Source organism: Porites lutea, chromosome 11 (assembly GCF_958299795.1).
Source record: "Porites lutea chromosome 11, jaPorLute2.1, whole genome shotgun sequence".
In the NCBI taxonomy this organism is placed as follows: domain Eukaryota; kingdom Metazoa; phylum Cnidaria; class Anthozoa; order Scleractinia; family Poritidae; genus Porites; species Porites lutea.
The window spans coordinates 16,058,084-16,085,994 of record NC_133211.1 but is presented as its reverse complement, the minus strand read 5'-3'; the positions used below and the strand labels follow the sequence as shown (position 1 = coordinate 16,085,994).

General features: G+C 39.8%; 1 protein-coding gene across 3 annotated transcripts; it reads right to left on the bottom strand.

Annotated features, from left to right (window-relative positions):
- Positions 1–114: 114 nt before the first annotated feature.
- Positions 115–27,711, bottom strand: LOC140951577 (lysine-specific demethylase 2A-like). 3 transcript variants are annotated; one of them, XM_073400858.1, is made up of 17 exons: positions 27,442–27,710; positions 27,118–27,253; positions 26,957–27,035; positions 26,775–26,821; positions 26,449–26,621; positions 23,480–23,586; positions 16,166–16,259; positions 14,929–15,082; positions 13,581–13,696; positions 11,291–11,932; positions 9,901–9,984; positions 8,988–9,197; positions 8,053–8,244; positions 7,435–7,482; positions 6,920–6,949; positions 6,493–6,531; positions 115–3,142 (listed from the first exon to the last, which is right to left on the bottom strand). In XM_073400858.1, exons 1-17 carry the CDS (start codon positions 27,472–27,474, stop codon positions 2,111–2,113), a joined length of 3,216 nt encoding a protein of 1,071 aa, XP_073256959.1. In that variant the 5' UTR covers positions 27,475–27,710; the 3' UTR covers positions 115–2,110. The 3 variants fall into 3 exon arrangements, with proteins under 3 accessions (XP_073256959.1, XP_073256960.1, XP_073256961.1); XM_073400859.1 differs by lacking the exon at positions 6,493–6,531 and having other exon boundaries at positions 27,442–27,711; XM_073400860.1 differs by lacking the exons at positions 26,775–26,821; positions 27,118–27,253; positions 27,442–27,710.
- Positions 27,712–27,911: the final 200 nt, after the last annotated feature.

Genomic DNA, 27,911 nt, shown 5'->3' with positions numbered 1-27,911 from the left:
AATACAAATGTGATCCCTTCAACTGCATTTTACATCTCAAATACAAAAGGACAAGACACAAAATTTAACCCAAAAGTACAGCAACATCATGGGAAGCAACTAATTGCTAATAACTTAAAGGTAATTGCAACTTTACAGCAGATTTTATTGGACATGTTTTATTTATAAGTTAAAAGTTCGCTCTTCAAACTAGTGCAATGTACAAAATGTTGAAATACAAAATTCTAACTCACCACTCAAAAGTTAATAAAAGATCATTAAAAATATGAATTAAAGTAACCTTTTACAATAAAGATCATATTATGCCTGAAATCAAGCCAGCAAAATTTACAGCAAACCATACCGGTAAGTAAGGGACGTCCAAATATGACGGAAAGCAGCCTGTGATAACATCCGTGTTTTTCGCCCGACTAAACGGTTGGGGTTAAAATAGAAAACGAAGGCTACGTTTACATGATAATGACGGGATAAACTTCTATTCCAAGGAAAAAATGGATTTGAAAGTCTATCTCAGGAGGATGTAATCATAACCTTAAAATTCGAGAGGAAAAATGGATGGTAAAACGAAAACAAATGTGGAGAATGTTTTTATTGGGAGTTTCTTTTCAGTACTATTACCAGTCACTACTAAATCACTCCGCAATAAAGACATTCATACGAGCTGCAAACAAAACTGATAGACGCCGGTTAACGTTTTTAAATACTATCTGCATTTTAATGCTTTGAAACGTTCCAAACATGAGCGTCAAAAAACTTTATGCCGGCAGAGAAACCAAGGATGTTTTGAAAGGCTAAAAGCTCTACACGCGGCACTCCCGCGTCGTGATACGCGTGACACCCCACTATATTCGAAGAAAAAATAACACACTACTTGCAGTCTACAAAGTTCTCATCCAAATGCCAAGTGCCGCTACCAACAACTGCTGTCAGTTTTGCGACATCAAAGAGTGAGAACAAAGCCTTATTAAGTTCATCCCATCTACGCCTTCAATAAACTTTTGTTCAAAAAAAATCGTACAAAAGCCGTGTAGTGTAGTTTCTCGAAGGATTGATTACGTTCCACTATAAAAGGTGGTTCTGACCTCCAAATATGTGGATACTAACGTCTAATGAGATGTCAGAGTAAAAACAATTCACATGGAGAAGCGGGACAATGAATGATTGAAAATAACAAAGATGGTATACCATTCTAAAGTAACGACAACTTAGATTTCATTTTTTTTTCTTGCATTAGCCCAGCCTACAGATCAAATGTAAGTGTAAGGCCAGTTGTATAAGGTTTCGATGTCACTGAAACCGTACCTATGCTGTAACTATGAGACAAAATGTGAAAAGAGACTGTCTAAACATGCAACTGGTCACAACTTGGCCGTAAATGTTTTGCAGCCACACCGAACCTACGCGAGGTACATAGCACCTTACTAATTCGGCCATAGTCGTTTGGAATCATTGATATGTTTCAATTTATCATGCCTGAAGTGCACGTAATTTGGCGGATTGCATATAAACGCATAGGTATTGGTATGAAATTTTCGTATTTGGCCAAACGTTTGGGCGTTTATGAAGAAGAATGTCGTGAATCAGCAAAACTAAGTTTGTTGAAGCGTGGAGTAGGAGAAATGATGAGGCCGTGAATCTATCAGCCTTTGAAAGGACTAACCACTAACGAAAAGTCGTATTTCAGCTGTTACTGAAAATGAAATGGCAAATCCGGAACTGGTATCAAGGCAGCATAAAATGTACTGTAATTAGAACATCTCATCTCCCATCAGTGGAAAAACTGTACAGTGTGGTCATAAAAAAACTCCATTAGAAATTAAGATCATTTAAACATGGTTCAATCTTTTTTTTTTCCAAGTTTTTCACATGACATGTTGGTTGTCTTTAGGATTGTGCTTTAAAGCATTCTTAACAGAAAGAAGGCATTCTCTCTTGTACGAGTAAAGCGGTTGAAAATCAAAAAACAATAATACTTAACTAAACGAGGGGAGTAGAAACAATGACAGACGTAGGAGAGTTAGAGAAGGAGTGTTGGATAGGTAAACGAAGTAAAACTATTTGTTTTGATAGTCTATACTGTAAGAGAAATTGGCTGGCCTAACAGCTAAAGTTACTTAATTACAATAAGCTTTTTATCCATTATTTTGAGGTCATCCTTGGAGTTTTTAACAAATTCTTGCAGAGCATCAGTCGAAACGCCAGTGCAGGAACGAAGGTCAAGGCGTGCAATGGAAGGGAAAAGCTTCAAAAAAGACAAACATTTATCAGTGAGACTGGCACAACCACTAAGAAGGAACTCATTGATCAAAGCCTGGCCACAGACACTTTCAATATCTTGATCAGTTATTCCAGGGCAGAGGCTCAAATCGAGCTTGCGCAAATCCGGGCAATGCTGAACCAAAAGACGTAGAGACGACCCGGTCACGTCACATCCGGAAAGAAATAAAGTAGTTAGCCTGTAAAACGAGCTTTTGCTCTCCACAGAACCTGCGCGGGAGTCAGAAACAGGCAAGATGATTTCCTTCAACAACGAGTCAGTGATTCCCACGGACCAGCTTAGTCCAAGGACTTTGAGCCGAGGGCACACAACAGACGAGAGAGCATAAACTGTGGCTTCTGTCGTGCCACTTAGATAAAGCTCCCGGATTCTCGGCAGGCGGTTCAGCAGCCACTTCAGTTGTTGAAATGTAACGTTTGTCCAGCTAAGGTTCAGCGTGGTCGGCTGACGTCGAACAATTCCCTTGAGAGCAGCAGCGCTGACGACTTTTTTCTCTGATAGGTCAATAACTGACCAGAGCCGTCGATCCATGCACCAGCGGTTCCATGTACGACATACGCGCATGCACACGCACAACTCAGGTTGCGAGAGAAAGCTGAACACTTCAAGCCAAAGCTGACGGTCCATTACATGATTTTGGTCATTTACTAACATAAAAGACTGAGGCGGAGGAGAAATCGGGCACGGACGAACCACGCGCTTGGGTTTCACTTCCGGCGGGGGACCAACAGGGAGTTTGGGCACTACAACAGGGCGGCGCTTAGATGGAGGAGTAACCTCCTCCTCATTCTCATCATCATCAGTAGCAATAGATTCTGGATCACTTTCTTCTTCTGAGGACTCGCTGCTGTCCATTTTGCTCCTCTGCAAGAAATACAAAAATATTGTCAAATAATCGTTATTAATTGTCATTATAACTTTACCATTATTGTTATCACAACTAATACTATTTTAGAACTACTACCATCGTTATTATTATTATTATTACTATTACTATTATTATTATTATTATTATTACTATATATATATATTTTTATTTTTTTTAAGAACTTTTTATAGAATTAGGACCGTTTAGGAATACGAGATTTTATTCTTTTTAGCTTGTTTCTTTTTAATATCAGAGGCGGATAATGCTCTTTTGTAATGACTTAATTTAAAACTCTGGCTTGCCTGCAAGAGTTATTGATCGCATCTGAGCCGCAAGGAATGTATTTGGGAAATCATTATTGACACAGTGATTGTATTTTTATGATTTATATAATTCTTAATGTTATATAGTGCTTAATTCTTACTTCAAATATTTCTGTAAATTATGTTTGAATAAAATTTATTATTGTTATTATTATTATTATTATTATTATTATTATTAGTGTTATCACTATCACACTTGCCATCATTACCATTATAATCAGCACGTTGTCGTCGTTGTCTTTATCATTAATGTTACTATTTTTAATGGTTGTATGTGTTTTTCACAATGTGCTTATGAATGAGAACCCCTTCACTGCCTTCGTGAAACCGCTTTCATAAATAACAATCTCAAGTGTAACCATTCACACTTAAGCTCTTACATGTAACTGCTCCTTTCTCGTCTACGTTTTTCCTTGAATGTCGGTCTCGGTCGGTAATAGGATTGAAAGCACTATGGCTATTGCAGGGCCTAGAGTACACGCGTGGAAATGTTCGAAACCGTTCATTTTAAGCCGTTTCGGACAACGGCGTCAGGGGAGGCAACAGAACAACTTCAGCTGTTGGAAAAATGTTCATAAGACGGTAAAAAACTAGTCGAGTTTTCAGATAAGACTTCGTAGATCTTGGGTATGCGAAATGCTGACTCTCGACTGGTTGCAACAAGTGACCACGCTCTTTGTACGTACTCTTGCTCCAGTCCCCAACGCATAGACATTCATTTCTCATTATGAAGGATCCCTAAAATTACTTTATGACGACTTTTCGGTTATCAAGTTGACCATTTCAACCACACGACTTGAAACCCAATTCGAAAGTCTGTCAAAGAATTCCTTTACCGTAACCACTCTGACAGCTGAATACTAGTTGTGCGATGTTTTTGAGTGGACTACCGTGGCAGGAAAAACTTGCAGTGAAGGGGTTAAGAATGTCCGTGACAAAGCAACTGATCTAGTGCTTGGTGAAGTGCAAATAGTCCCTTCCTTCGCAGAGGCCCCTTTACTGCTAGCGCAAGGAACTCTGGGGGGAGCAATTTCCAGACTCTCTTTTTCATTCGCCACTTTAGAACGAGAAGGGAACTGGAACTGAAATATGTCCCGCAATTGTTTCTGGGATAGTTACTGGGAACCCGCCGGTCAGCTATTGGTCAATTTTTTCCCTGTCCCAAGTAACAGTCCCAGAAGTCTTTGCGAAAGTTAACTCGGCCCAGTGTCCTTCTCGTCTCTAAAGCTAAGTAGCGAATTCGCTCTTCGAGGTCCGCGCCCGCGCGCGCCTGTTTTGAATATTCGATCTCGCTTGTTATTCTTTTTTCTGGCTGAATGACTGGAGCCTCTGCGGAGTGTAGAACAAAATATGCTTATGGTGATGTACGGCCGCTGAGAAGAGGTAGCCATTATGGTGGCTCGGCTGGGCACATAATCCCAAAAATGGCCGAACTTGAGTTCCAAATTTGTCACTTAGTGCAGTCACAACAATCACTACACAGAAAATCTGACTACTGTATCACATACTTAGCGGTGCTGTCCCGAGAGTTTTCTGAGGCGAAAGTTTAGCAGCACAGTCATCCTGTCGATTAGGAAAATGAGTTTGGAGATGAGTTTTTAGTTGACTTTGTTATACAGGCCGTCTATAAACGTACAGTCCCTCTTCTCGTGGAAGCCGAACAGCCACCGGAAAAGTGAATGCAGCGTAGGGAATGACATGGATAAGTGAAACATGACAAATAAAACTTAACACGTGCCATAGTCACTCTCTGACTTAAAACTTAAACCACAGAGAGTGACTTGATGACTCAAAGCACGACGATCAAATGGAGACTGGATTATACGTCGCATTTCAGTCGCTTCAAAATCGACAGCGCCGACCTCGCTAACTGACTTAACAGCTAGCGAACATAGCCATGAGCGATATGAAGAGGGGGAAAGTTTCTCCTTTCTTTCATTATTCTTCTCCCGATTTCACCCCTTGTTTTCGTGGCGTCGACGCCAATGAAGCTTCCTTCTTTACGTCGCTCAAACGAAACCACCATCAACGCAGGCTGAGAAACAGCAATCGGCTACTTCCGAGTGCAAAATCCAAAATTCCTCAATTCAAAAGTGTAAAACCGTAGATACACAAACGAGTTTATTTGCATGAAAATAAAGTATTTATAACAGAAACTTCGCACTTATCGTCGTTTTTTAAGCAAAGGATCGGGGTATTTCGGAAATGGTTTATTAACGCATTTAATTTGCACTGGGTACTAAGCAACAAGTTGCAATTGCGCGTCAGTTGACTTCTTTTAATCAGACGTGGGCTGTAATGGCTCGGTCAGTCCATTTGTCTTTTAACTTGATGATTGGTGATTCAAGTCTTGAAGAAAGGTTCACAAACCCTTCTGCGTTAAGAGATGACCAGACATAAGTCTCACAGCAGTATGGGAAAATAAGTGACATTTACAAGACTGCTCGACACTATCACGAGTCAGAAATCTCTAACATCGTTTTTCTGAAATGCGACGTACAAATTCAAGATTTCAATCAGAACGCTTTTATCGAGGCTCGTTTCCACGTAAAAGAGACTAGTACGAGCAAATCTTTCGTAATTCAGTCTTACTTGCGAGGATGTTAACAAGTAGCTGTAATTATACACATATCCACGAGAACTTTAGGAAACAGGTCTTATTATGCATGTAGCGTCAAGCGCATGTCCTTTTAGATCGTCAGGTAACGATCCTATCAACCTCGTTCCCAGTGTCTCTCTTTTTTCCGTCTCCTGGAGGGAGAGTGGACAATACGATCCTGGGAACGAGGCTGCGATCCTCTTAAAAAGTATTATACGAGGTTATGCAACATTCGCATCATGAAATTGCACGTGAGATACGCTCGAGTCGATTAAACAACAATCCTTTTGCACTCTTGACTACTCTTCTGGTCTTTCGAAAAGCATAAAATCTGGTCAAGAATAAATTAATTTAGTATTTGTTTTTTAAAAGCAGCCAGTCTGTATTATGGAGCCAGTTCAACTTAATGCTACTTATCACTTACCGACTGTTTCTCACTTCCACTATGATGCCCTCTTTTAATCTAAAACAGCCACGAAACAAACGGAAATGAAAATCTCCTCCTGACCAATAAAGTGAGAGGAGACTTACGAGAACTCGCTCTGAGGCAGTAGAACGAGCGATAGAATTGGCGCGAGAAAAATCGCCTCTCACGAATATATTTCACGCGCGTCGCATTTTCTGTGGACTCGCTTGTTTCCCAATCTTCCGTAAACAAGCCTACAAATCAATCTTTCTGCACGTTATGTGATCTTTTTGTTCATTTCTTAAAGAACGGAAGAATTTCTGAGATGAAGTGGATGTAAAATAATTGCCAGCCTTCCAACCTTTCTGAAAACTCCTCAGTTAATTCGACGTATATTTCTAGTTGTAGTTCACCGTTAAGAAAAGAATAAAAACCAGTGACATACCTTTTTTGAAGAATCTTTAGAGGGACTTGCCTATGGTAAGAGAAAATGTAACTGATGAGACGAAAGCATTTCTGAGTTATTTAAAATCCTAACACTAATCTCGTAAAGTCAAATACAAAAAACAGAAAACAAAACCACAAGAGAAGCGAACAAAGCAAGGAACCCTGGCGCAGCTGACTGGGAGGGGATTGTTAAGGACGAAAAGTGCTGCAGGAGGAACTGCAGAGCAGCTGGACACTTAAGCGTTTGGATCCCTAGCCCACGAGCAAGCTCTTAAAGCAGCACGCGAAAGGAGACGCGTTTGCTAGCAGGCTATTGGATCCTTCCCTGCTTATGATTCATTTCCTGGCCAATCAGAAGCCGGGAATTCAAATGCTTCTGAAACTGGTTTGGTGACAGGAAGTACCCAGAAGTTTTACCATTCTTCTCACAAACTTTGCTGAGAATGATTTCGCCCGTGGATATTTTGTCCCGATTAGCTGCCCTTGCGTCTTTCGCAGTGGGCTTGTTATTACCTTTCGTTTCTTCGCAGGTGAGAGTTGTAGATCCCCGACAGACGAAGCCTAGAGAGAGAAAATAGTATAAGAAGGTCAGAAAAAGTTGCGTGTTCCTCGTTTTAATTTGAAAATAGGGTGCAGTACTTTTGCGTGAGTAAGAGCTAAAAATATTTCCAAAACGCTGTTTTTTAAGTGTTCAGCCTCTGTTTTACCTTATGCATTGTGTGGTAAAAATTAGCAGTTTTCATTTGAGCGCCAAATCATCGCTATGTTCTGTGACTGGACCTCGCCCCACTTCCCTAGGCAACCATAAGCCTCCCGCGTGGAGAAACGAAAAGGGGAAGAAAACAAATAACACAGTACGGGCAAAGTTTGTTCATTAGTAGAATTATGCGCTGTACATGCAACGCATAATTCTGACTGGCTCTATTTTTCCTTAACCAGTTCTCTTTTCACTAGTTCTCCTCGCGCGGGGGGTGGCGCCGGGAAGGGGAATGGATACCCCGCGCTCTCGTGTGTTTTGCTTATTTACTATCTTTCGGGAAAAACAATCGACCTTTCGTAGTCTAAAGTCTAGTCGATAAGACGATCCCGCAAATATTAACTTAGTGAATAACTCTTGTAACACACACTTACAGATGAGTCCTTACAGCACTTGGGGCACTCCCAACAGTTGTTAATCTCTGTAACCATTTTACAGCGCCCCTTGGTGTCACCCAGACAGGATGGATGAACAATCTCACCACAGAGCCTACACTCCATTAACGGGTGCTCTTCTTTGTTCACTTCTTTGCATACCAAACAGCGCACACAGGTTGGCAAGTTGGGCTGTAATGAAATAACAAATAACTGACTCTATAAACTTTTCACCCTTAACGAGCAAGAAACTGAAATTAAACAAAAATCCTAAATTCCCGTCTGCAAATAATTCCGTTCAAAGTACAGTCGAACCCCGCTTTACGGACACCTCATTATCACGGACAGTTTGATTTGTCCCTGGGGAAAAAAAATCTCCTACATTTCCTCTAAATTCAATCCGCTTAATAGTACATTCCGTTAATACGGACACTATGGCTTAGCGGGGTTTGACCGTACCACCAAAACCCCAGGGGATTCCGTCTAGGCTCCAAATTCAATCTATATTACCCGTCTCCGAATTGACTGAGAGTGAATCGAAAGACTTCTACGGGAGTATAATGGCAGCAGTGATGAATATTTTCAACTTCCTTTCTGAAATAAACCGTCCAAAATGCAGCATCTTCCACTCATGAAGACAGCTTTAGGAAGTCTAAGTCTGGGGAGGAAATCCTCTTAAGGGATCATTCAATAAAAACCTCTTCATCTGTCCGTTTATATGGTGCCATTCGTCAGTTTACAATATTTGACAAAACAAAAATTCGATTGTTTCCCAAATTCCGATGTTTGATAATCTTAAGAGAAAAAGGACCACAAAAGGGCACCCGAAATGGCCACAAAGGTGTTAACAAACTAAGAGGTAATCTGCCTCCTTTGAAGCCTCAATCCTATCTCTATTTACTCCCGTATTATAGCCAAATAACAGTTGATCGTACATCAGTACAAACTCGCAGTTGACAGGATTGTTTCATTCTTCCTGGTCCTCCAAACTTCTTCATATCTTTACAAGTTTTGCACTCGCCACAGTCCTCTCGCTGGCAATTCTCGCACTGCCCACATCGAGTGCGTCGACGTCTTATTCCTGGGCCGACCTTTGTACCAATCATTGGTCCTCTGGATACGTGCTTTTTCATCACCGACTTTTTCTGTAGAGAAAAAAGCAAGTAAATACCATGAACCCTTCTTAGTTATCCAATAAAAGCGCAAGAAAACACGGGACTGTGTTGCTGTACTCTTGTTTTGAGAGCTATTAAGAGTCTTAGGGCATTTACATTGCTCAGAACTAGCCAGTCAGACCAGTTCATTCGTATTGCGAATTTCACTATTACTCAGGACTGCCAAGTCACATAAGTCGATCGGATAGTATGCAGCTCTTTAGAACCTCTAATTTCGATTTCTAAATAGTATGCACGGCAGTGATGAGTTTTTAGCGAAAACCTTCGAGAAAGCACATTTCTTTTCCAAATGAACTGTTCGGCTGGGCAGTTAAGAAAGTGATTTGCCCTTCGTTCATTGTAGTGGGATAACTGGAGGGATTCGAATTTTATCTTACATGTCTACTCGAGCTTGCTAACAAGGCTTGGAAAAGTACCTTAGAACTCTTCAGTTTTTAAATCGTTGTATTCTGTAATGCATGTTCAATGTGATTTTTCTACTTTTTAGCAATTTTCTTAAATCATATATTGTAAGGTCATTTTCACTGCATATATTTTATCGTTTTGGTCACGTCAGGAGGCCCGCTGGTTTGTTAGCGTTTTCACGCTATGTGCTCAACCCTCGGTACATAGAATTGTTCATAGCAATTAAAGATATTGCGTGACAGTTCAGCTGCGAGGAATATTACGTTACCTGAGGTTGGTCAATTTGTAGCAGATACTGAATACCCGAGGCTGCTAGAGCTGGATCGTCATCTCGGTGGAGGACAAGCAACTCCTGAGTGAACAACGCAAAACTGGTGTAAAAATGCACACAGTCCAGGCCGATTTTTAAGGAGGTCCGTATCCAAGTGAAAGAGGACATATTTTTTTCCGGGTGTTAACACAAAGAATACAATAGCAGCGATTAACGCCCTGTTGCGCAAAAAACTTTTTGTCTCTGCAGTTATCCGAATTCGTTTTTTTTTGGGGGGGGGGGGCGGGGGAGGGGGAGCGGGTTTTAGAAGCTTAGTGACTTCTGATGATAAACAGACTACGAGTTACCGTTACGCCCGCTGGGTTATCAGAACGAGCGACACATGCTAGCGTGCGTGAAAATCGTCACCAGCGGAAAGAGACGTCACGCGGAAGAAAGGGGACCCTCCTTTCCGCGGGTAACTGCTTTTCACGCCCGCTCGTGTATGTCGCTCGCTCTACTATCCGCGAGGAAATTGAGGAATTCCCCGTAGTCTAGGTTTTAACCATGAAAATATGTGATAATAACCTGGACTTCTGGCTTGGGGAACAGTATGGCTTATCTCTAGGATTATAGTGGGAGTTAGCCTTGGTTGCAGGCATTCGAAAGGGACGAGGAAAGGGCAAAATGGGGTGCGCGAGGGAGTCCTTCGAGTTCTATCGCGCCAATTTTTCTCTTTTCCTTGCTGTAGCAAACACCTGCCACGTATTTCTTGATGGGACAAGGTCTACTTGGGAGTTGAACTTGTTTTTGCTCCCTGGAAATACTCCCTCCACCGAAACCAGAATTATAGAATACCGATTCGATCGGGAAGTTTCACAGCAGGGAGACTGCCACGTTTAACTCTCGTAATACAAGTCGATTTTTTTATACTGTTATTAGAATTATTATTCATTCTTTCGTTGCTTTAATTTTTGAGCAAAATGAACTGCCCGTTTTCTTGAAGCACAGTGAAGAAACATTGGCATGTAAAGCTACTAAAAAGAGCCTTGACTCGTACCCAGACGTTCTTTATCTAAAAAATTTGAGTTTGGAGGGATCGAACGTCAGTGAAACGGGTCATACGCGGATTCATAACGTGCCATAAAGGGTGCATTCTCGCCCCCAGAGCGTCCTCTCTCTCTAAGCCGGAGAGGGCCCTTCACACGAGGACAAAAAGAGCAAACAGCCAATACTTCAGCAAAGCCAGTAAATAGAACATTCTTTTACACCTACTGATTGTTCTGTTGTGCTGGGCCAAAGGATTGACGATTGTCTACATTGGGGCCGTAGGGTTATGGGAAGAGATTATACGATCTCATCGAATCAAGCTTAATTTAATAAAGGGGGAGGCTCACGTGACACAAACCTCCAGTCTCTCCAATATTTTATCAGGATCTTGCACCTTTTCCGGAACGTTCTTTTTAGCCAGAGGCCATGTTCTTAGTTTCTGCATTAGCTTATATAACCCATCCATTTCAAACCGGGTAAGGTAGACAGCAGACCACGCAGTCTTCTCCTCCTCTTTCACTTCAGGTGAATTCTCATTCTCATCATTTTCTTCGGGGTGTTGTCCGTTTATTTCTTCGCTATGCTTTGCTTTTTTAGGAGTTCTCTTTTTTCTGTTATCTCCTTCACTCTCCTCCTCTTTCTGTACTACTGCCTTTTCTTTTTCTTTGTTCTCCTGTGCTTGGCGGGCGATCTCCTCGTTCTTCGCCACTCGGCTTGATCTTCGGCGGCTCGGCGTCCCCGTTGCGTCTTCTCCAGCAGCATCTTTCTTCGCAGGAGAACTGGTTTCTTCGCTCTTTTCTTCGCTCTCAGTTTTGACTGGTCTTTTAACACCAAGTGTTTCTTTTTTCTTGGGATTTTCTGCACCCTGTTTTCTTGAGTCTTTTTTCGGTGTCTCGATTAGACCTCGTTCTTTTATGTCTCGCTCCAAAAGCCGAACATACTTGTCAGCGGCATACCACATAATTTGCGGCAAGAATGGATATCGAAACTTCAGGGGAACCTGGTGAAAAAAGCAAAATGGTTCAGAATTAGAAGTTCGGCTTTCCAAAACTAACTTAAAGTTGCTTGGTTTAAATGCTTTTTTTTTGCCGTTTGACTTCCAGTTCTACTTCACTCATTAGAGAAATTTGCCACCAGGCTTCTCGTGAAAACCCACCAAAATGACCAGAAAGAATAAGATGAAAAAAGTCCCTTGCTTAAAATCAGACTGTTAGTACAAACCGGTGAGGAGATATAAGCACCGGGTTGCTCTGATGACTCCATACAAATCTTCTAAAATTGGCTTGGACAGAAGCGTTAACGATCCAGGGGCCCGTTTCTCGAAAGTCCCGGTAACTTTTCAAAATCAAATATTCACATCGAAATATAGAGAATAAGAGCCCGGGTACTGGCTAGCAAACTACTCCATTTTGTTTCACTAACTGATAGTTTTATCATGCTAGATGCAAAACTATTGAAACCTCGATCTTTAATGTAAACGGAGACAGCTAACCAGGGGCCCGTTTCTCGAAGCTCCCGGTAATTACTGGGCCCGTTAAGCTGTTTTGTTTTCCATTTTAGAAGGGAGTTTTAAAAGTTTTGAAAATTATACAGTAGAGTTATTAGTTAACGAAACAAAATGGACTTCATTAGAGGTCAGAACACACCCTACTTTTCTTGAGACTTTGATTTAAAAATATGATTCCGGGTCAGTTAAGTCACCGGGACTTTCGAGAAACGGGCCCAAGAAAGTCCCGATGATTAACGGGCCCGTTAAGCTGTTGCCGTTTACATTAAATATCGAGGTTTCAATAGTTTTGCATCTAACATGATAAAACTATCAGTTAATGAAACAAAATGGAGTATTTTGCTTGCCAGGACCCGCACTCTTATTTTTTATATTTGGATTTGAATATTTGATTTCACGCCCGAAAAGTTACCGGGACTTTCGAGAAACGGGCTCCAGGGGCCCGTTTCTCGAAAGTCCCGATAATTAACGGACCCGGTAAGCTGTCTCCTTTTACATTAAAGATCGAGGTTTCAATAGTTTTGCATCTAACACGATAAAACTGTCAGTTAATGAAACAAAATGGAGTAGTTTGCTAGCCAGGACCCGCGCTCTTATTCTTTATATTTCGATTTGAATATTTGATTTCGGGCCCGTAAAGTTACCGGGACTTTCGAGAAACGGGCCCCAGGCCCGTTAATTATCGGGACTTTCGAGAAACGGGCCCCAGGCCTATTTTAGAAAGATTTATATGGCGTCACCGGAGCATGACGTTGCCTATTATCTCCCCGCCAATTTGCACCAACAGGCTGATTTTGAGCAAGTGAACATGTTTCATCTTGTTCTTTCTGGAAACGCCAACCGATCCCATAATTTCACAAACGTAGTGTCTGTGACGCTACCACTCCTCTTGTCTATTCTCCACGTCAATTTTCCAAGGGGAGAGCTAAGTCTCACGCAAGTCACTTACCAGAGAGATGGTAGCCTTACATTCTATTTTTGTCTCGTACAAATATGTAAATTATGTGGAACAAGTCTTTTTGCGAATTAAGGCGAATGCGCGAGAAGCGAGAATTAAATAAAGATAGTAGTAGTATATGTTATTGTTGTCTGAACAACAACACTGCTAGAAGATAACTCTGTAGTCAACCTCACAAGTTACCTTCGTACTGTCTTCGATCTCGCTGATCTTAATTTGTCCTGGGATGTTAAAGCTGTGAATGAAATTGCCACCAAATACCAGCGAGTCTTCTGGAGTAAAAACCGCATGGATCCACCCTGCACAACACGAATAACCAATAAAATGGTAATGCATGACATGCAAAATACAAGATTCACTCTGCAATGCATAACTTGCAGCCTAGTCCATACGCCATTTGCACATCTCCCATAATGCACCTTATTTGTCCCCCAAAATGCTGCATAAGCACTGTTTTCAATTTCTCTTGGGACAGCTGTAATACTCAGGAGAAAGGAAAAACAAAGGTTATGCAAAATTTTGGAGGGCAAAAAAGGTGCATTATGGGAGATGTGCTAGTGGCAAATAGGCGTTATCGGCTCCGTAGGTTGATCCTGGACTCTACCGTCAGTTGTGACGTCACCGAGAGACACTTGCACCCTTTCCCGGGCTTCGCGCGGACAACAGGGCAAGAGAGAACGCTAAGGGACTACGCTGCATAAAACGCACAACAACAAAAACTATATTGCAAACTACAATGTGGATAAGGCCACGAAAATAATAAACTTAACTGAAATTGGAAGAGAGTGGTCAGTTACTTCCTTAAGTAAATCAGTAAAAACGGAGGGAATGTTAAACGAGTATCTGTAAGTTTGATAACATATGGCTGAGGTTTAAGCTCCAAAGTTGTCCACAGAACGTAAAAAACGTTGGAAGAATGAACGAGCCTTTCAATGAGTTTACGCTTCCTATTTTTGGAATAAACTTCCTTTTTCATTCCTTGATGATAGAAAAAGCCTTACTCGTTTATCGAAGAAGACTTGACCAAAAAAAAAACAAAACAAAACAATGCATTACACAAAAACACCAACTCAAAAATGTGCAAGAAAAAAAAAACGGAGAAAAAAAAGAACGGTAAAAGAGTTCGTTTCTACAAAAACTGTAAAAGGCAACCGAGCGGTTGAAAAGCATAAAAATGGTCACAAAGGGTTAACGTTTGAATCGTAAATTACGTTTTTTTCTTTTAATGGAAGCATGTTCACTTAAGCCTAGGCCAGACGTCGAACTTTTCATGAGGCGAGCCAAACTCTAATAATTTGGGTCGACCTAAATTAAGTTAGGATCGTCTGTTGGGTCAGACGTCGAACTTAAGACGCGTTGAATTTAACTCACTAAGTTTGGTTCGTTTCATGAAAAGTTCGACGTTTGGCCTAGGCCTTAAATGATTATATATTGTAGTTATCGCGGAAGTTTGATATGAACGGGGGGCTTAAAAAGTATAATTCATTTATTGACAACATGGAAAAGTGTTAAAACTTATATTGCCTCTTACCTGTAGGAATTAAGAAGGTATCTCCTGTTTCCAAGTAAGTGCGACAACATTTCTCAACTTGGTCGCCAAAAAAAACGTTTTGTTGTTTTCCAGATAACACCCACTGCTCATACAAATGAACATTCTTTTCCGTGGGTGGAATAAGCCAAAAAACCTACAGAACACCCACAATATGAACATCACACAAGTTGCATTACCGTAAATTCTCTATACAGCTCCCCGGGAGTTATTTGAGAAAAGCGAGGGGCTTATCTAAATTAGTGAATATGACGTTATCAATTCTCCATAAAAAACTAGAACGTAAAGTGGAAAAGCTCAGGTAGATGAGGTTAGAGGTCATGTAGCTGAAGATCGAAAGCAAACCCGAACTGGCAGTACGTGAATAAACCATACCGGTTCAGTCCACACGAATTATTGTCGTGATTAATTAAGGTCCATCTTAATAAGAGGAAGTGGAAGGGGGGCTTAATCACTTTCTTCCCCTAAAAATGGGGGAAAGGAAAAATGACCCAGGAAAGGAAATATGACCTTGTTTCTTTACAAACATACCACTTCAAAACCGGATGATATTGAAACCAATATTATGGCCTCAAATATTTCAGCACGACTTTTTTTTATCATGTTGCTATCAAGGATTTGTTTTTATCGAACAAAAGTGTTGAGCTCCCAGAAAACCTACTTATAAGTGAAGGGGGTAAATAAACAAGACGAGAGTAGAATCCATCTCGTTTGTAATAATGGATCTAAAGTCTGTTTCGTTGCATAGAAAAGATTGCATGACCCTTCATTTACTGCACTTTATGAATGTCCAAAACCGTTGCAGTGAAATCAGTCGAACATTTTGACCTTATTTCTTAGATCTATGACGACTCCTTTTCATTGATTACCAGCGGCTGTTCGGGTAGCCTGCGCGAGCCACGCGAGCGTGCGTGCGCGTGTACTTTTCACGGTATCCCCCAAATAGAGAGTTTGCTCGCAGCTCTATTGTTCGGGAAAAAGAACCCGCACTCATCCCTTTGAAAGAAGCTCTCTCGATAAGGAACAAAGACCGGACTCTGGCGTACGGCGAAAATTGAGCCTAGGCCTGTTACGTAATGCCATAAAAAATGAGTAAACGGCGGAAACGGAGGGAGGGAGGGGGGGTGTACTATTCAAATGTAAGCCAAACGAGAGGCATCACTTTCTTCGGACAATGCTGTGATGGCGAATTTCCAGTAAAGGAGTTAAAAAACCTCACCTTCTTGCCCCTCATAATGTGGTACCAAACAGATGTTCCGCCAAAATCGATATGAAAGTCCGTGTAGCAGCCGCCCACACTCATTAACACATACCTGACAAAAAAATAAACGGGTCAAAACTACCTTAAGTCGACCCCCTCAGAAAGAAGAAAAAGTGTAATGGATAATGGCAGTAACTTATAAGGGGTTGTTTCTGATAATGGGAGCTGTCCCCTCACGGAGAATGATTCATGAACGTGGATACTAGCAGCATTTGAGGGAAAAATTACCAACTTACTACATTAATGTTTTTTTTTCTCATCCTGAGCATTATATATCTTGGCATAACTGTACTGCATTACGTACAGTCGACTCCCGATAACTCGAACCTTCAAGGGAAATTGAAAAAGACTTCGAGCTATCGGAAGTTCAAAAACCGGAAATGAGGAAAAACGGTTTTCAGACAATCACATTAAATTGTAGTGGTGACAAGCGCGACAGCTAACCTCGTGGATGGGGAAGAAATGCAATGCAAGTAGCATGCACCCTTCACTTCAAGGGCAGCAAGAGATATTATTTTTGAAAAAGTAATTTAGTATTTTAAACAACAAAACTTGATTAATATACAGGGCTGGACAATATCTACACTGGACTAACAAAAAGTAAAGACAAAGAATATACGGTTGATATTTTTAAAAAAAATCATTGTTTCGGACTACAGTACACAACAATTTTTTAAAATCAATTTGTGATGCGCTTTAAACATGGTACGAGTTATCGAGGGTAAAATATTGTAGAAATGATCTGAAGGGAAACAAAAATTACTTCGGGTTAGCAAGAAGTTCGAGTTACCGTCCGAGGGTAAAATAACAGTGAATGTACGAAGGAAATCCAGAGGAAATTGACTTTGGTTCGAGTTAGCGCGAGGTTCAAGTTAGCAAGGGTTCGAGTTATCGGGTGTGGACTGTACATAATGTTGCGGTTGAATTTTATGACATCAAATGCTGAAATAAAATACTTTGGGAGAGTCCAAAATCGAATTCAGGACTTCAGATCATACGGATTCTTCACGTCCAACAAACGGTTCACTACTGTCTGATTTTTTTCCTTTAATTTCCTTTCTTTTCTTTGTAAAGAGAAAAACGAGCCAACGGGAAGTATAAAGTTGAAAGGAACTTTCTTTTTAAATACATTCCCACACGATCGAAATATAAGGATTCCGTTTTACGAAGTGGCCCGTGTGAGAGTAGCTATAGCGCCCTACTGTTTTCAGGAAGGTCAAACTTTCAAGATCAAGTCATGGAATCAGATTTATTACTCATCACAAGATTGTGACATAATAAACGTCACATCTTTATCAAGATCATTTTCCCTGTTATTGTTTCGAGTAAAGGGCAAATTAACGTAATTAGGAAACCAAGTTATCAGATTACTATCAGCGATCAAATGATAGAACTCGACGAATGCATTTCTAAAATTTTAACCTAGGATGTTGGATAAAATTCCAGTCTGCCTAACATCTTTTGCTGTAGTACTATTTACTGGTTTATCTCCAACTTTTGGAAACGTGGATAAAATCACTCAGTGTGGGGATTTTCTCGTATTTGTCCTGCTAACTATTTCGTGATGCGTGGTTCTAGCTAATTCTGCGGATATAAGTAAAAACGAGAGATAATTTACTGTTTTATTAAGCTATACATTGCGCCAGCCAAAACTCCCGGGGGGGGGGGGGACTCCCATATTAAGGTGGCGGGATGCTTGTTGTCTCGCTTTGGGGTGTAAATTGCAGATTTTGCTCTCACTTAGGGTGTCTGGGATGGAAAGTCACTATATTTGCCCATTCAGGTATCGCTTAGTACTGTGCACAAAGAAGTTTACAAAAAATGACCCGACACTGACCCCACAGAAATCTCCCTTAGGGGTCTGTTTAAGCTTGAGCCACATCCACATTGGTCTCCATTAGGGGTTTAATTTGAATTTTCCCACGAGCATCCCTGTCACTTCTGTATGGGAGTCCCCCCCCTCCCAACCCCCGGGCCAAAAAATCAAATGAATGCCGATCACTCTGAAAGTTCCCCGTATTATCTGCTAAACATTCGGTCCTACGTACTTCTTGCTTTTAGCGACAATCAATAGATAAAATTCAAAAACGAATCCACTGAAATAAAAGCTTTAATACTGTTATATTATACTGCATCTAACACGTGCCGAAAACACAAAAGGAAGCCCGGACTCGTGCCATATCACGGTATATCAAATTCAAAGTCACTCGACTGAAATAAAAGCCGTCCGAAGAGCTACCCATTAGTATTTTATTACATTGTGCGAGGAAGTTATAAGAATTTTGAGACAGTAAAAGAAGCCTATGGCCTTTCGAAAGTTATGGAGTAGAACCTTCCTGTGACATAATGCTGGCAGCATTGTTACCTTTTATATTGTATTGTCATGCTAGACAAAGTGGCAATTCTTTGTTTTACAGCTGTTCATCATGCAATAGACTAAAAAGTGTTTCTTAAACAAAAAAAACAAAACGTGATCGTTCAATTTAGTAAAGCCGGTTTGCATATGAAACTGTCGAGTATGACGTTTAACTTGAAGTTAGTTTGATGTCTGGGGTCTGGATAAAAATATTCAACGCTATCACGTGGATAAATTTCTATCCAGTAAATGACGCATTTGATTTTCCTAACACTAATCCGCTGGATAGTGATTTATCCAGTGGATAGTGCTATCCAGTGTCTGAACAACCAGGGCCTGAAGGAAAGGAGAAATTAGTAATTTCTTGCATTCCCGTTTACTATGCTGTATTACGTGACACACCCGGGGACCTCATCTACAAAGCTTTATAGGGGGAGGCCCCGCCCCGCCCAGAGGTCTAACCCCTCACCCTTTTATATACCACTTTTGACAGAAGAGGTGCCCATTATAGATATCTTCTATTGACAAATAGTGTCCCTTTAACATACCCACTTAAAACAATTTTCGTTTAACGTTTAATAAGTTGAAATAATATAGCCATAAGGAGCGTTTTTTCGTCTTAAAGCCTGAATAAGGTATCCCTTTCGGATGGAGCCGCCTACGGTATAGGCGGATATATAGAGAGTGGCCCCGGGAGGTTCTACTGAATTCCCTTCCCTTTGATATACTTGAAGCCTGAATAAGGTATCCCTTTTCGGGTTAAGCCGCTTGTAAAGAACATAGACAGTTCCCCCCGGGGGTTCTACAGCATCTGTGTCTGTGGATTACGTACTATTACGTAATTGTGACCAGTCATGAAAAGAAGTTTTACCTTTTCAAGAGTTTCTCATGATGTTGTTTATTACGCCGCATGTTAAAACGCTCTAGCTTAGGAGTCTCTGAACGAAATTCTTTTTCATTTGATCATTCAAACGAGAAGTCAGTTTTAGGAATGCTTCCCTATTGAGTCGTTTATTTTTCCGTTCAACACTTCAACACGGTCACAACTATATTACTTAGTCTAAACCACAACCAGAAAACAACGAACGCCGTAGCCCTTTTTTGCTGTCCCATTAAGTTTGTATCCTATATATTAAATGATACCATGAACATACGAAAGCTAATGAAGGACTTTCCTGACTTTCTAGTGGCTTTGTTTACAGATACAGGGACTAAGTCACGCTACTTTCTATCTTTTTGAAAGCTAAAAAATTGTTTTCGCAATCAATTTGTGTCATCTGGTGCAACGGATAGCAAGGATGTGCTCGGATTGAAACTTGAAAAAGTTGGCCCAACTGTGGCCCAACTTTTCCAAGTTTTAAAGCTATGCCTGCAAAAAATCGCCCAAAAAATATAATGTTTAGTGTCCGTGATGAAATTCGTTTGACATCTTTTTCATAACAATACAGGAGCATTTAGTGTACGGGTGAAGGCATTCACTAAGTAGTGACTTCAGCACAGAATTGATCTAAAACAACTTATCCTGGTGACATAGCCCTTTGAAGCTACACATTCTGGGTCTGTGGTGATGTCCCCAAGCTACTAACTGGTACGTCTTTCCTCTGCAGTTCAATAGTGAATACACTGTACAAATTGATACTAATCTTGAGTCTGCAAATGAATATCCTTAACTGCAACAAGTCAAATGAAAGCTACAGAGCGTTATTTTTTTCCTTTAGCCGTGTTTTTCCTTTGCAAGACTATGAAATGGTTGCAGTTGTCGATGCGAGTTTATCATTCAAACATTTTTTGTGGTACAGGTAGTGTTTATTGAAGAACAAGGTGGTTTTACTTCTGTCTGTGAATGAAATTCTTAACCGTAATAACTCGCATGAAAGATAGCGACCAGCAATTCTTGTGGTCTTGTTTATTATGCCGAACACAGTGGAACAAGCTTCTGAGTTCGTGAGTGAAACCTGAAAATGTGCTCATTCGTATGAAGATCTAAGAAAGTTATTCGCGACGAACAGTACTTTCTGAGATATTCAGAGTTTAGAGCAGACAAAGCAACAACGAAATAACGGAATCCTACCAAATGAATACACGTCTTTAACATTGCATACACTTGGGGTTAGACTAAATTTAAAAATTTTACCATCAGGCCAAATGAATATAAACACTGGGTTTTTTAACAACGCACGGTGGGTTTTCTAGTTTTGATTTTGAGATTCAAATTTACTGCGCGGCCGAAAAAGTGATGCAAGTACATTTTATTTGGTAAAAAGTGGTTCTTTCCTCTGAAGAGTCTCCAGACAAAAGAAACACATGCAAACCGAAATATCGAGTACGACAGTTTGCTAATTGTTTGCAAGATAAAATATGATTGTTCATGCAGTCCTGACTTTTAATAATCAGACGTGACTAGAGATATGTTCGCCATAAGATACTTTATCAAAATGGCCGTCTTTTTTAACTAATGGAGATATAGGTCAATATAGTACAGCTTGTTTTTAAAGACAGGTTAGCCGGGAGCATAAGACATTTAGGCCTTGACTCAAAAACTTCTTCCAACTCGTGCCACTGAGTGAGACTTGAAAATTACCCTCAAGGCCGTAGTGCAGCTTTTGCATATCAGAGAGTTCATGATCAAGACTCACCTAACAAACGTTGGGTTTAAAAAACCTCTCTCACGCTCAAGTTAAAACTTAGAAACCGCTAATGAGGAAAGTCTTCCTTAGTCAAGAATAACTCTTGAAGGAGGGTGAGTTGAGATTTGAATAGCAGCCTTATTTTAAAAGCTGTTGTCGGTCACAAAGACGTGTCTTCTAGGGTACGTGCCGAGAAACCAAATATTACATGAACTGAATGTTGTCTATGTTTTTTTGGTTTTTTGGGGGGACAATCTCAAACTTCAGGGCATAAAATTTGTAAATGTGGCACTGTAAAAGAAGTTCAATGCTAAATACGAAATACATTGGAAGATCGACAAACCGACAAGCTACATGTACTCACTGGGCACGGCACAAATTATTACTAGTTGATGTGCAAGTTTACTTGAATTCCTCAAAGATTACATTCGCGGTTTGATAACCGTTGTCAGAAGTCATTTCCTCTTAAGTTTCTTTAATGGGCTACTTTTATTTCAGTGACGCTAAAACGATTTGGAAATATTTGGTGGACTTCAACACAGGAATTTCCAATTCTGCTGGGTTAAATCTGCTTGGCAATTAAAGAACAAACTCTTTCCGAGAGGTGATGTCGAATTATGCGTCCGTTGTGTTTTCAACGTTCTATTTTTTTGACAATGCTGAAGTAAACAATTAAATAAACTTTAGCTTTTTAACGAGAATGTTACTTTCTCTGACTTAATGGACAGGAATGAGCAGTAAGTTTTCAAACGAAACAGAAACCGAGCTTACTCAGTCGACCATAACCAAGCTCATTGCCTTCGTCATGTTTCAGTCCTTAAAACTTCCGACGCGCTGAAACGAATGCATCACTTATATACTTTAGGCTTGGAAATTTGAATTCTAATAATGAAAGACACATCTCGAAAGAGAAGCAGGCTTTGGAGAATACTTTGGGAAATAATTTATCGCACGTTTGAAATGAGCAAGCGTTTGTTGATTGAGGGAGAAGTCACGCAACATATATTTGAAAATTATTGAACACTAGATAGAACAGGACATGAAGTTAACCACAAAACGCTGAACGAAACTCCTAAATTTTGCCGCTTCTACTAACCGCGACAATATAAGCAGCATAACAAGTAAACCACTTTAGTCCCCCGGAACCAAGGCGGAATGAGACAAAGTCGTGTCAAATTTTCAAACACTTTAGACTGAATTCCACATGATTTTAGCATTTTGTTCATGCCACAATATATACACGGTAGATTTACTATGGTACAAAGAATTTAGCTTTTCAAAGACAGCTCATATTTTGCTTGAACAACGATGAAAGAATAAAGAAATTTAGCGCAACACGTGTGTCTTAAAAAATTGTACAAACATACACTGTATGTTGGTAGACACCAAATCATGAAACAAAAGTGGAAACCATTCGGATGAATTTCTTATAATCACACCAACCTGACAAGCACTAGAATTACCAACCACTATATGTTCATTCAGTTGGTATGACATTAAAAACTTTTAGCTTCACTGCAGCAGCTTTTGCGTTTAAGGCAATCATATTTCTCATCCGTAAAATCGAGTGAAAATCACGGAGCGCATAGATAACATACACTTCACTATATATCACATAAAGATTACAGGAAACCATGTATCACGCTCGAAAATGAAATTGAAGCACAAGTGATAAACGTTGAGAACAAAAATTCAAGCGAAATACCTTTCTCACGGTTTGTTCAAATTGTCCCTAAGATTAAACTTGATCTCGATTTATTCTAATTCAGTCTTTGTCAACTAAACTGTTGATGTATTCAAAATGAGAAACCGTGTTTTATCTTCATGAAAAAAATGTAGCGCGCAGTCTCTATTGAACCTCTCGACTTCACACTCATGATTTTGTATATGTCGCATTCACCATTTCGTATCAAGAGATATCTGTGAGCGATATAATTGTGCAAACTGAACCAAATCAAGTTCATAGTTCTGTGCAAGTTTACACGCACAGCCTAGCTGTCTGCTGCGTGTCCACTTAATGGCCTCAGAAATATTGCGCACGGACAGATCAACTCTAGTATTACTATTTAAGCAGGATGCTCACTAAAATCAAAATTGGAGCGGAAAAATTACAAATTACATCTTTAAATTCTTAAAGACGAATACAGATTGTAAGGTTAATGAGAGAGAGAGGTGCTGAACAAGTTTCAATTGAATGGTCACAACATTAGATTTCTTACCCAGCCTCTAAACGTTAGTTTCAAACTTGATTCTAGGAATGCAAGCTAGAGTCAGTAAATCACGACTTACTTTCTAACTTTGGGATACTTCATATCAGCTAGAGAGTTCGTTGAATCCCTTTGTTGCTCGATGAGATCCTGAGGCCACACAACATTTACCCAGTCCATAACTCGCACCTAATAACACAAGGATATGATCCAGTTACACGATAAACGCTCCTAAACCTTCTAGATTTTACTCTAAGCTGAGATTAATGAACAAGGTACAGTGGAAGACGTAAATTTTTCCTTAAAAATAACTCTCGTTGCGTCAATTACAGCTTAGCTTTGTCTGTTTTATTGCTCTAAATGGGAAATTCAAAATAAAGATTTATAAATAATAAAGAACTATTCAACTGGGGAAAATAGCCAAACTACATCAGGTAAAGTTTTGGAGTACTAAGTAGCTTTGAATCAATTGTTACATTTCAGCAATGCAATTACTTGCAAACGTAAAAGTTTTAGACACAAAGAGTAGTCATACAAAAAGATTGTTATGACCTCGTTTTGTCCAGCTGTAAACATTGTGCAAGACGTTTTCACATTGGAGATTGATATTTCAGAGCAAAATAGAAGGGATCATTTCAAACACGAGTGTTAAATGCGGCTTCAGATCTTGCGCGAAAGTGCAGTAGTCGTCCACTGAAATCACGATTTTCTAAAGTGGTAAATTATCATTTCCGTGACGTAAATAAGTAAGAATAACTACGGAATGGTGATTATAATTTAAAGTTTAAATATAAATTCAGTAAGTTTCAAAAAAAACCTTTCTGTTAAATTTGGTTATTGTGGATCAAAAATCGAGAATATTCCTTCTATTACGACCTTCTCAAACTTTTAAAAAAGATAATTCCTTTTGCAGGATTTTAATCATGAAAAGGGTAGATGTTACTCGAAAGTTTGGAACTTTCTAAAAACCAAACGTTTCAGATTCTGTTTTCATGGCAGACTTTAAATATCTCTCCTAGTACTTCAGACAAATAACTGTATACTCGAATGTTTCTGGTTCGTATTTAAACCGTATTAAGTCGTTTTTTTGAAAACAAATTTGTAACCAAAAATTGGCTTTAAGCCTTTTTCAACGCCATAGGTCGTTCGTTTTTCTGCTAATTAAATGGAAGAAGGAACAAACATTACCCGCAAAAATTGAATACTGTGTCAACTTTCACTAACTTTAAACCCAGCAATAATAAGCACGTGTTAAAATTCACGCTTCGAGTGAATTGGAAATAGAATGTGCATCAAGAGCCTTATGTTGCCCATGTAGGAAAAAAATGTCTTAAAATAATCCGGTAGAACTTTGGTCAAATGTATTTCACAAAACAAGCAGGTAGAAAATTTACAAGTAGAAAGGTTTGAAAAAATGGCACAGCAAAAATTTTTATCTGATACGATACGCGGATAGAGGAATGTTCAAGTTCAGTTTGAAGATCGTATGTTCATGCATTAAGGGTTACCACCCTTCAGTTCAGCCATATTAAAGCAACAGGAGGCGGGACTATGTGAACACCAAACAGTGGTAAATTCTAATTTTTACGGTGGGTAATTCAACAGTCATTGCACAAATGGGTATAAGACGTTTGCCTAAACAGCCATCACCGTCTCTCTGCTCGATCTGTATAATTATATCCATTTCTATGTAGACCAGTGTAGCGGGAACTCGGCAAGTGAACGGGTCTCAGAGAGCAGGTATTCAGTCACTTGTCCCTGTATACCTGACACGCTATCAAGTGTCCAAAACATGGTGAAAGCCTTGACAGCACGATTATTTTAAATAATTTCAAAGTCCCCTCCAAAAACCTCATCATTTCGTTTTCATCTGATTCTTTGCGGCTCAGAACAACATTGGCACTAATGATCAAGCCGCCATATTTGCATAGCTAAACCCCTTTGCAGGATGCGTGGCGTTTTTTGCCGATATTCAAAACCATTTTCAGTTATCGGCAAGATATAGCTTTTAAAAAGCTGAATAAGCCTTTGTTCTCCAATAAAATTCGCATACATCGGAAGAACAGCGAGGAAATTTTTATGTTTAAACGTAAACACAGGGTACAATTTTAAGCAAGTTGAAAACCACGCTGAAATCATGTACACAACAGAAGTTCGGGCTGTGACGCACAAAATTGCACGAAGAAGATTTACGCACCACTTTGAAAAAGAAGCCACAGTGTTTTTAACCGCCGCAAGAAGATATATTTTTATTACATGTACACGGACGAAGATTACACAAGGGACTTTATCGAGATGATATGGAAGAAATTTGGTTTTATAATTATTTTCATTATTCTTCGTTTTTAAAGTGCGAGTATGAGCATCAAAATTCTTTCAACACTCGCAACCAAAATGTCCCTGCCGTAGCTTTACAACACTAGAACAAAGCTACATTGGATAAATGTTGTAAAATTAAAGAAACTGAACCCGAAAATTTCAGAGGTACGAAACTGGCTTCTGGTTTCCTTATCATAGTTTTCGGGTTTTTGTTTTTAAAGGGCGTGTGAATAGTAAAGAGCTCCAGGGCACCTTTCAGCTCTAAGAAGCAGTTCTTGGCATGAATAGTTCCTGATTTTGCTTTCCGTCCTTTTCCGGTTAAAATCATCACAGCACGATAATGAGCTGAGCAAAGTAGAGTTTGGGGAGCTCAATGTGGAAAGCCCCTGGTTGGGGAAGTTTCTCTGAATTTTCATTCGGCACTAATACAACCTATGTAGTTAGCTTTGTGATAATAGAACTGGGGTGTTCAAAACATCACCAACCACTTACAGTCAAAAAGATATTTATTAATCCCAACGGAAGACGATTTTTAGCAAGAAATGTTAACGGAAAATAACAATTATTGAATTAAATTAAGTTTAAGTGTTTAAAACGCAACCAATAGTAGTAAGTGCTACACAGAGTAAACGAGTCACACACAAAGCCCAAAACTCCGAAAACCTACCATAAATAAAGAACAAAGTATACATTTTCATGAACAAAAAACCTTAAAAAATACAACTTGCTCACCAAGTGAGGTGGTTCCACCAGATCCTCCAGTTTAGTGTGGCTAAATTCCAAGCTTATAACATTGTAAATGTCCTCTCTCTGTTCGCTGGTGAAATATTTCACCCACTGTTGCAGAGTCATTTCCAAAGCTTGCTGTGTGTTGACATCTATTACATCCACAATTCTCCGAGCCCCTAATAACCAATGTCAACAGACAGCCTTAACAAGAGAACCGACATCAACAATTTTAACCGATGCAAGTTTTAATAAGCTCAAATGCAATTGAGGGCATATACGAAAAATATTACATGTAATCAGAGAATTTCAAATTAGCTTGAACGGCTTACCGACGAAATTCTTCACATCTTCGACTGTAAAATCTTTGTTAGGAACCCTAAATAACAATGTAGTAAATATAATTGAACTTTTACTTGAGAACATTGAGAAACTGGACAACTTGAAACAAACATTCTCTCTGAAACCTACGATCATGCTATCGGCTTTGTGCATTCACAGATTGCATACGTACCGCATATCAAGTCCCTCAGTGTTTTTTATTAGAATTGGTGAAGTGAAACCATTCTCCTGTATATACTTTAGGTTGATTTCTACAATAATAAAACATTATGTGAGCAAGCGAGTTTTCAACTGCAATTTTTTTATTCAGCCAAATAATTCCTTTGGACTAACCGTCTCCACTGAGTCTCTTTACAAAATCACCCTCGGCAAATTTCTCACTGTTTAGCTTTTCTTCCACGCTAAACGTACGCTTTCCTTCAATAATGTCATCTGTATCGTCGTTATAATTCCTGCGGTTCTGTTTCCTCTGCGATAAACACGGAAATTTTAATGAAAAGGAGTTAGAAGATTTCGCGAATCAACACAGTAACGCACATTACCCTAAAATTTCTTTCCGCACACGTTGTAACGTGAAAATTGCTCAATGTTTACCAGCCTCAAGAAATTCCACCAAAAACCTAAACCAAATTACGTTTGCAAAACAAATCTACACACCAATCTGCGTTCCCCTTCAAATTCGCAATCCATTCTGTAGCACTTTCAGTCACACATGAGAAGAAACATCGAAGGAAGCAAAATCGCTCCGGATATTCACTGCTCAGTTCACGAGTTGAAATAACAATGCACCAGGTCCCTTGGGACCAAGCTCAGACCATAATAATAAGACGCGTTCCCACATTGCAAGAATTTCGTGACATTTCTATGGCAACGGGTGGAACTCGTATCGTTTTGAATTGATCAAATGATGGGTGAATACTCTTGTTTTATATCCGGATTTTCTAGTTTGTTGTTTCAAGATGAAAACTACTAGCAGATGAAGAGCGTTTCAGATCTTAGTGGGCTTTTTCTTGGGGACCGTTGTCTTAAAAGGTTAATCCGGGTTAACCATTTCAAGGTTTTTGGTTACCGTGTTTTGACGGGTTAGCAAGCCTCGAGCATCGGAAACTGCCCACCCGCCCCTCCCA